This window comes from Oryzias melastigma, linkage group LG20 (genome assembly GCF_002922805.2).
Source record: "Oryzias melastigma strain HK-1 linkage group LG20, ASM292280v2, whole genome shotgun sequence".
In the NCBI taxonomy this organism is placed as follows: domain Eukaryota; kingdom Metazoa; phylum Chordata; class Actinopteri; order Beloniformes; family Adrianichthyidae; genus Oryzias; species Oryzias melastigma.
Window position 1 is genome coordinate 12476848 of NC_050531.1, and position 10598 is coordinate 12487445.

The following is a 10598-nucleotide window of genomic DNA, read 5'->3' on the forward strand; positions in this document are numbered from 1 at the left end:
TAAGACACTTGTATTAAATTTTTGCATCTAAAAGAGGGGGGTTCTCCCTATTAGCAGATTCGGGGTATTTGCTGAAGTGTCAGTTACTTACCTCTGCAAGTAAAGGGGCTTACTGTACATACAATTCTCCAAAAGGAAAATAAAAACACATAGACCAAGTTTGTAATTAGTTTTTCCTAAAGTCAGTATCTGAAAACTGATTTGGTTTTTGTTGGCATGTAATTAGGTATATATTCAGATTTAGTGTTGTTTACCATTTGCCAGTGAGAAACTTAGACTCCAAGACAAGTAGAAAACTATTTTAAATTCTGGCTTAAAAATGAAAAAATCATGAATTGGATTTTTTTGAATAATCACTTAGCCTTTATTTGGTAAAAGCTTGATTGCTTCACACTCACTAAAGTTTTATTGATAATCCCAATTTAAAAAAAAAAAAAAAGAAGTAAAAAAAAATGTCCTGTTTTTATCTGAGTTCATTTAAAATACTCAAATAAGGGTGTGTTCTGACTATAGACTTAATATAATTATATATAATTATAGTTCTGACTGGAAAAGTCGAGTCTGTTTCATTTGGTCTGTATTCAGACTGCCTTTCAACTGGTAATTTCTGTTTCGAACCAAAGCATGTGACTGAAGATCTCTTCAGTCATTGGCCAGAAATCACAAGGGCTGGCCAAAGCAACAAGACAAAGATTAGTGAAAGTCCTTGTTGAGATAGTTCACTATTCAAATGTTATATTTCGCTGACCAATTTTGAATTTTAAGAAGATACTTTATTAGATTAGAAGAGACACAACAGGTAAAACACTTAAAAATATAAATTAATAAAAAAAAAAAACACTCATGATAATACAAGTATAAAAAAACAATAAAACCAATTACATAAAATTACCAAGAATTGTAAACTTAAATAAAAACAATTGCAGACATAAAAAAAATAAAAAAACAAATTCAACGTTTAAAAGAGGCGTCTATTCCAAAACATCCAAATTGGGGACTGATATTTAAAATTCCTGTATCTCACATCGGTGAGTTAAAATAATGCTACTATTTGAAGCGTTCAGATGATAAATAAACCATAGATAAAACGTCTCAACAAACCTTGGAGAGTATATACTCTTGCACCAACAAACAAACTGCTTGCGCTGCACCACCATGGCGGTTTTAATAAAAGTTTTAGGGCATCATTATAGGCAACCTGCAGCCTCCTCATAGAAATACTTTATTCATCCCAGGTTGGGAAATTAGGCTCATGTTGGATGCTCTGTAGTTGGTCCACAGGTGGGGAGTATACAGTACAATGCTGTACAATGGAATGTCTGTATCAACATTAGGAACTTTTGTTGCTACTTTTGTAAGGCAGAGGATGCTCAAAGAGGATTAGTGAGGAGACAGGTGAGAAGATATGCTGATAAGTGTTTATGACTGTCGGGAAAACAGTGTGAGTTGCTGTGTTTTATCGTTGCGTTGTGTTTGTCCGCAGCTTTTAATACTCTGTTTATATCCCATAATGCCAAGCTGTGATGGCTGTTTTGGTTCAGGTGTTCCACTATGGAGCATAGTCAAACTGAGGAAACCAGATCCTTGTCCTGGACCAGGTGTGAATTCAGACTGAAAATTTGTTTCTGACTATCAGAGGAAATAAACTTTGGTTTATTTTAAGATAACCGAATGTGCTCAAGGTAATTTGTTTCTGTAATTCACTGTCAAGAATTAACCTGAAATATCCAAGATTCATTCTTGCTTGAGGACGAAAACCCAAAGATGTCTACAATTAGTCTACCATGTTAAATCTAATTTCTAAACAAGGTTAATACTAGGATTTAGTAAAAAAAAAATCTTAAATTTTAATTTTAAACACCTTAAATTGGTGTTTAAAATAACAGCAAAGAGAGGATTCAAAAGAAAGAAAACCCATCCTCAAAAAGTCAAAATGGACTAAAGACTGACAAAAATGTAAATACCGTGTCACATGTTCTTTCTCTGTCAGATTCTGAGCTTTGAAGTAAGCAACAGTGATGGTGGAAGGTGCTGCTGCCAGTCAACGTCTCCGTCCATGTGTGCGCTTTTGTGTTGATGTCTGTGTTGTTTATGTGTTTTTGGTGATGCTCCAGTAGTCTCTATAATTACTGCCAAGGGTTGACTCTGATGCACCCGGATATTTAGTCTACAGGCTTAAATGGGAGCTGGAGGCACACAGGCGTCGGGCCTCACAAACACATGCATAAAATGGACAGTGCACGCTAAATGGACCACAGTGAGCTTTGACTAAAAGCTGGTTGCAATTTTGCATTCTGTGAGGAGACTGGCAATTCCATTACCAGATTGTGAGCAGGATGCTGCACAGACACATCGCCCAAACACAGTGTCATGTGAACGTGCACACAAAACCTCCTGGTGCATTACACCCGGTTGTATAGATTTCCCTGAAGATCCCTTCATTCAGCAGCTTCGGTTTTAATTGGTCTGTGCTTTGTCCTGCCCCATTTCTCAGCTTTCTACTTAACACTGGCAAAGATCAGCTTTGTCAGCAAAACTTGACAAAGTGCATGTAGAAACACACAGGTGTACTGACACAAAACAAACATGCATGCACAAAGACTCAATGAACATGTGTAGATTTACTATTGTATTCATGTGAGTTCTGCTGACAATTTTCTATTTTTAGTGTGATTGGCCAAACCCTATGCATTCTATTATTTGCTGATGTTAATTACGTAGGTGATATAGATTAACGCCACATAGAGAAACCGATATTTAATTTCCTGTGTGCAGCATTGTACTGTAACAACCTTTCAATGCTCAGACAAAATAGTGAGAAAGATGAATACAAGCTTGATAAAAGAGCAGGACCACTGATTCTAAACTAAATAAGCAGAATTTTTCACGTTGGAAATGCTTTGGAAACCTTATTAGGACTCCCAGCCGGTTGCGAGGGTTAAAAGTTGCTCACATTTGCAATTACACTATAATGCACTTGACTCCAGCATGGCTAAAAGCTCCCGAATCAAAAAAATCACGCAGCTTTTTTAGAAGCTTGGAGCTCACCTCTATTTAAAAGTTTAAAAACACCAATAAAAGGCATTGTGGGTGTCAGTAAAACTGAGCAAGCAAGCTCACTCTAATATCTGCAAAACCTTTTTATTTTTCATTTTAAAGAACAAAACCCCTTTCAATAAAAAAAATGCACTTCAGTCATGGTGTGTTTATTTTTGTATGGGTAAAGGCTATGAACATGTCAGTTCTCCAGACTACTCTGTATTCTCTGCACAATGTGACTATTTGCAAGATAAGCAAGGCACGTAATGGACGGTGCCATGGATGATTAACAGCTATTATAGGGTAGGAAGCTGTTCCCCTGTTTTTTATATAGTGCCCACTTGTACATTAAAGGCCATTACTCTCGGCTGATGATGTGCCACATGCGTAAGATTAAAGACGTGACCGTCGACTGACATTTGATGGGTTTCCTTCTTGCATGACCTGCTATTTCTTCAATAATTGAAAGAACTTGCGACTTCTGATCAATAGGGCTAATGAATCCTAGGGCCAAACTAATGGGATTTTCTACTGATATGTCAAGATGATTTGTCTTTGAAGGTGTATGTCAGACTGTAAGATGGTGCTAGTAGAATTTGCATAAAACTGCATCAGAAGATTGTGATTCCTTACCTCATAGTCCAAATCAAGATAATCAAACTCTCCGTTGGTCCTGAAATGCTGAGTGTGTCTGTCCAATGTGAAGTTGACGTTGCGGCGGTAGCGTTCAATCACCACTGAGTGCCAGTGATTGTCGTCCAAGAGGCTGCCGGTGGTCACGGAGGTATGGCCCAGGATGGAGCCATACTGGTTACTACCTTTTATAAACACACACACAAAACCAGGTCAGTTAAAAGCAACTATACCCAGACGGTTAAAAGATTTATCAAATTCAGTGGAGCTCTCCCTACATGCTGGCAGTTTATGTTCTTTTCTGTTGCTTTTTCATATCTTTTCATGATCCTAACATCTTCTACCTAAAGGCATGAATGCAGAATTCATGCCTTTAGGGTTATTCATTGGTGTTCTTCTGCTGTGATGATGCAACTTGATTCTTAGTCAAACTATCAGAAGCTATTTGGTTTCATCTCAGTGTTTTTCTTTGCATCTCTATACTATTTCATACTATGTTTTTTTTTCTGTTGACATTTATTTATTTTTCTTGAATTCATAAATTGTTGTAAACTAATTAGTGGTAAGTTTTATATCTTTGTGTCAAAACTTTTGAGGGGATTCAGATTAGGGATCGACTGATATGGTTTTTTTCAAGACCGATATGATACAATAGTGAGTGGCCGATAGCCAATATTTAGGTCAATATTCATTCATTTGGAAAAATAAATAGAAAGGGAAACGTACTGGTATATGCTCAACTCGTGCTATTTTTACAGCATTTGGGAAGCCTGTAGTTTGATTTTAAAATCAATTAAGAAAACGAATGCAAATGTACTGTAATTGATTTTTTCCCCCAATTCCACTATACCACTTTTAAATCGTCAATCAAACAAATGTGTCACCGATACTGATATCGGTATCAGTCGACCCCTGGTTCAGATTTTATACTTACCGAGGTTTATCTGCAAAAGCAGTTTGGCCTTCCGAAGCTCCAGTGTGATGTAATCTCCTTGTTGGCCCTCCCCATGAAGAATCACACCCTCGCTTTCTGATGTCTTAAACCTCAATGCTATCACGTCCTTAATGATCTTCATCTTCTTCACCTGCACAGGTAAAGCATGTTTGACAGAAGCAAAGCATCTTGGGAATTTCACATTTCACTTTGCATATATGAAAATAGATGAGACTGTCTTAATTTTTTTAAACAAGTAAAATATCACAATAAGTAAATAAATAATGCCGTACCTTGAACCGGTATGAAATTACACCCTGGCCATCAAAGTTAATCACATCCGCCCCTGTGAGAGACCAGCAACACACATGATTAGCATAGGTTTAATGAGCAGAATTCATGTTTGTATTGGAAAATAAGCTGAGTATACCACTTGAGATATTTATATTTAAATAAACAGAAAATTATCTTTTTCTTTGTTTCAAATTTTATTACACATTTTTTTAGCTACAGCCTGGATGTAACAATAGATACAAGGTTAAATTGTGTGCTGCAAACGAGCTAAGTATAAGTATTATGATTTAATGATGACTGGGCAAACTTGCCTGTGCGATGCAGGTGCACTATTAATTAATTAGCTTTTGTTTTTAAGAAATTTGAAATAAAATCATTCAAAACAACAACTCATTAGAACTGAATAACATAATTATGTCAACACTTGTCTGTGTTAGTTTGATGATATGTCACTCGAGTTAGACGCTGGTGTCCAACAGGATTATAAGGAGTACAAGTATAGTTGCTATACATGTTCAAAGCAAAGCAAAATATGATAGATCTAATTTATATATCATTACTGGACAGATGAGTCATGGTTGAGGACTCTACAGCCATTCACACATGTAAAGTGGTTGGTCAAGAACACGCAAGCTTTAAAACAAAGTTATTGGAAGGAACTCAAACAAACACACTGAAAAACATTAACTCAACCTGAACAGGTATGAACTCACGCTGGCTCTGAATCTAAAACACATTCCTGTTGATAGTCAAGATAAACATCTGATAGATGAAAAAAAATGCTTTTCACTAATTTCATCTTCTATTTCCATCACTCTTGTCTTATGATCAAATCTAATTTCCAATTTTTCTTGTTAAGTTGCAATCAGCTTGAGCTTTAACCCTAGGACACTTTCGCAATAAAAAGTTACACCATCACTTTTTCCGGGGGATTTTTACCCCATATAATACACCAAACAAAATGCTTTTATCAGGCAAAAATATATAAAAAAAATATGACAACACATGATAAATTTTGTTTTCAACTGTGGTTTATGCAACACAATGGAAAATAAAAGCTTTGGAAGATCCTAAAAACATGCTTGAAAATAACAGAAAAATTAGGAATTGGAGAAAAAAAAATCTTTAAAAAAATGATTCGGGAGATTTGGCCTTTGGTCCACCCATTCATGGAACATATGAGACTTTCCCCAGGGACCCTATAACACTCGGAAAAATGAAGCATACTGAAAATCATGTAAATACTTTTGCTCGGTGAAAATTACGCTGCGATAGTGCTCTAGGGCTAACAACCTTCCCAAACATATTTCCGATGCATAAAGGCATCTACGAGTCAGTTTTCTGGCTGGAAATGCAAGAAACACCCTATGCTTTTTTGTATGTGAGTTGAATCAATAACACTCTGAAAATCTCAACATTTTTATTCAGACACTGAATTCATTGTTTACATTTTTTTTCAGGCTTAATGATGATAATTCTTATACTGATCATTACTTCATTTCAAGTGAGTGACTTCAGTTTGAAAAAAGCCACCATCATGGCATTTGCACCACAGTGTAAATCAAAGATGTAGTTGCATGCATTCAGTAGCTCGTTAACTTAAAAGTGACCTTGGCAACCAGTGGTACAATTCAAGAAGCCAATTAACAGCTCGTTTACAGTACTGCCTACCTATACTAAACCTTGTTGGGTTTTTTCTACCACAACTAACTTTAGATGTTACTTAATACTTTCCAGAAGTTGTCATAACTTTTACCCAAGATGATTAACAATACAAGTATTAAACCTATCACTACTGTAATGCTCTCATGCATGCCAGTTGTGTCTTATTCCAGTCCATTTCTTGGACTTGGCAGATGGTGATAGTGATGCATCATCTTGACAACAGATTTTATCTGTTGGCATAAATAGACTATCGGTTGAAGTAATCTGTAATATGTCTGTTTTCCCCCCAAAAATCTATATCTATGAAACTGATGTTGATTTAAAAAAACATGACATACTTTATGTTTTGGTCCAACTACTCTTTACATTGCAATTTAGCTTTACCATATCCTGTCTTATCTATGTAATAATAGATTTCTCCGTTGATGCCATGTTAATCAAAATGGAAATGAGCATGTAAATTACCCAGTACGGTGGATCACGACTGTTTCATAGCCTGAAGCTTTGGCACAGACGTATACAAGGGTGCACATAGACAAGCATCCTCTTACTGCACAAGTCTGGATGAGTCATTATATGGCATTGCTTCTAATTATCATATATTTTGAAACTAAGAATTATCATCTACAACTAACATATTTGGTGATTATGCCGGGAACATAACATCTATCTTTATCTGCCTCCGTCTCCTCCCACGACTTCTCCTTTGTGCTTTCCACTTTCATCCAATGTTCTTTGTCATCGCACAACACTATACTTCTCTTTCATCTTTTGTTTGAAAGGTAGAAAAAAAACATTTACAAGGCGTCGATTCTGACAGAACTAAGGTGTTCAGCATTAGAGAATGGGTATGCACTGGCTACATCTAAAAGAAAAAAAAACCCACTGATATAGATAAGGAAACACTGCAGGCATTTTGAGAGAAAAAAAACTACAGCTGTAAGAATATATTACCCAGATTTTTTTTTTAATATTCCTTGTCTAATGGATGTCTAGACAAACACCATTGAAAAGAAACTGATAAATCCTTTAAACAGCACTGCAGTAAACAAACGGTTGCTATTATTTTATTTAGCACAAATCTTCTAGTTGGAGGTATATTATCATTAGCTTTTTTTGTTGGTTATCACTTATTATTAATTATTAATCTATATGCTCAGCAGACATATCAGGAACTGATTTAAGCTACTTTGCAAACAAGTGGATTACTTTGAAAAATCAAGTAGTATTTCCCCCATTTCTTGTCATGCACACGCCACTGAAAGTTTTAAAAGCTCCAATCCATCACGCAAAAAACTAATCCCATGGATAATATAACTTTTATTGAGGACTGGACTACATAGACACATTTATGTTGAGATTAAATCAGTGGCAGATAAAAGGAAAGCTTTGTGATGTGTATTGCAATGTTTAAATACAATGTTACATAATTTTGAGAAAAAAAACCTTATAAAAACTGTTGAAACATGTTTCCTTTAAAATGTATTCCTTTGAGCTTTACTTAATCAGGTAACGACCCATTGAGATCAGTATTTGTTTTCCAAATCCTATGGACACTTAAGTATCACATGGATGCCCGGTGCGTGCAGCATTCACATGTGGTCAGTAACGGGCCAATACCTGCACCTTGCTAACAACTAGAGTGTGACATAAGGGTACAGTACAACACAGCATACAACTTACATTAGCCCCTTAGAATACTTCACAATTGTTCGTTCGTACGTACAACAATTGTAAATTCTATTATCATATGGGGGGGTCAAACCTCAGGTGGATGTCATAAAAACCTCAGGGATTTTGTAGGATTACTATATGTTATATTATCAACTAGTTATATCAAACAGATACTAATGGTCACCAATGTCACTTAGAGGTTGAAACTCACTCACGAACTGAAAACAGCTGTGTAAGCTTCAAACTGAGTGAGGAACAATCATACTGCTACCAAGTGAGTTCCATGTCATGGCAAGATCGAGCACAGAAACAATACATGAGGTAGTTCTACTGCATCAGTAGGGTCTCGTCCTGACAAAGATTTAAAGAAGATGGGAGTTTCAAGACGTTCAAGCTTTTTTGAAGAGACAGTAATAGACACAGTTGTTGGCAACAACCGAGAGCAGCAAATCAACCTTATTACCATTCAAACACAGGGGACTTGCAACAATACCTTTAGCTAAAGACTGGCAAAAACCAGTAGAAGTTAGGAACACCTATCTCCTGTCAGTAAAAGTCAGGTCTTCATGGATAAGTTGCAGCCAAAAAGCAAACCCTCTGACATGGAAACAAGGCCAAGCGACTTCTCTATTTGCTTGCTGCCTGCCCTGACCCTCTTCTGGACTCTACTCTCTTCTTGGAGGCTCCTATGCCCGTAATTGACCCGTTCCTGTCTTACACTGCTCTAGCCATACAGCATGCCTGATGGCCAGCATCCACATTCATCACTATGCCACATATTTTTTATTAAATCTGCATGAAACCTTGAAGATCTGTCGAGGCCTCCCCATTGCGCATTGGCAGTTATATTTGTGACCGAAGAATTGTTGCTGGTTTGGAAACATCAAATGTTGATTTTATATGTATATCTCCTTTGTTCATTCATTTTGTCGATAGGTGAAAACAATTGGTCAGCAGTTGCTCACTTGAAATTATTCTTTGTTTTCAACACTTTTTGACACCTGGCTAAAACTTTTCAACATGTGCATGTCAGAACTCACACATATGTCTTCCGTTGTGTTTGGAGGGGAGTCATTGTGTCTCTTTTATTATCACTAACTGGCCGCTTTTAACACAGCAGAAAATGAAACAAGGGAGACATAATCAAAGAGGCTGAAAACTGACTTGAATACAATGAGTGCTCTTGTGTTTAGACACACACACACAAACATGTCAACACAGTATAATCACATCTCAAGAATGAAAAATGTGTGTGTCACTTGTAGCAGTAATTTATGCAGTGCCCTAATTGAAATTGTTATCAAAATCAATTTGGCAGCCTTTAATAGGATGAAAGCAAAGAGGTTGCAGGAGAGTTGGTTCCCTTGATGATCAATTTGTTAGAAAGCAAGAGACATTGGGCACAAGAGGGTTTTTATTTGAGTTTGTGCCGAAGTCCGGCCAGGTTTTACTCTCTGTCTTTGTATTTGATTCCATAACAACAGGAAGATTTACCTCATAGGAAAGAAATCCCCACTGTGACTTAGATGGAGCTTATAAACTCTCATTAGAGTCTCTACATGTCTCTCGAATTGAAACGTTAAAATTAAATAAATTATAATGTGGTCGCGTGTTCAGGTTGTGTGTGTGTCTGTGATGTTTCTGGAATATATCCTCCCTCTGTTGTTTATCAGTGATTGACACAAGTGGCAATGACTCTCTTAATATGCAAATGAAAAGAGGCATCTTTTCTCCAGGGTCTGTCAGATATGTCTGATATCTGTGACTGAGGAATTCAGGAGAGACGGTTAGAGTGAAGATGTGTGCAAAGACAATGCGAGTGAGTACGCTCGCTTCTACTCACAGTAGGAGCATCCGTAGATTTCTATGCGAAGACCAATCCGCCCCTCTTCGCTCCAGGCTAGCGGTATAAGCCTAAGGAAGCGAGCCACGATTCCCTGCTGCAGCTCGTGGCGAACTACGCTCTCCGAGTTGGAGTTTCCAGAAAAAGCCTGTGAACACAAACAGACATACAAGAATGAAATACATCAAAGCCCCAAACCTGCCGTCAGACAAGCCGATTAGGGAAGTAGAAATAGTCTTTTTCACTCTCCACTTCCTGCCCTAAAGGTGAATATTCACAAAACATTCAAAGCCATTATGGATACAGATGTAGCTTACACACTAAAGCCTCAGTGCTCAGAATCTGAGAGAAAATCAGTCATTTACAGCACATGTAAGAAACCTCTAATCTTAGCATGTTGCATTGGTTCTGATTTCTAACAGCGGATTATTGGGACTTGAGTGTTATAAACAATTATTAAAAATGCATTAATTATTTATTAGTAAGCAAGTATTAGAGCCACCATGTATATATATA

At 36.8% G+C, this 10598-nt stretch overlaps 1 protein-coding gene across 2 annotated transcripts in view; it reads right to left on the reverse strand.

Annotated features, from left to right (window-relative positions):
- cntnap2a (contactin associated protein 2a) overlaps nt 1-10598 on the reverse strand; it is a 332490-nt gene that overhangs the window by 147777 nt on the left and 174115 nt on the right. For both annotated transcript variants that reach the window (XM_024280015.2, XM_024280016.2), the window contains exons 4-7: nt 10083-10230; nt 4900-4952; nt 4607-4757; nt 3673-3857 (exon numbers count right to left, since the gene is read on the reverse strand). In XM_024280015.2, the coding sequence (XP_024135783.1) occupies nt 3673-3857; nt 4607-4757; nt 4900-4952; nt 10083-10230 (537 nt within the window). The remainder of the gene's footprint in view (nt 1-3672; nt 3858-4606; nt 4758-4899; nt 4953-10082; nt 10231-10598) is intronic.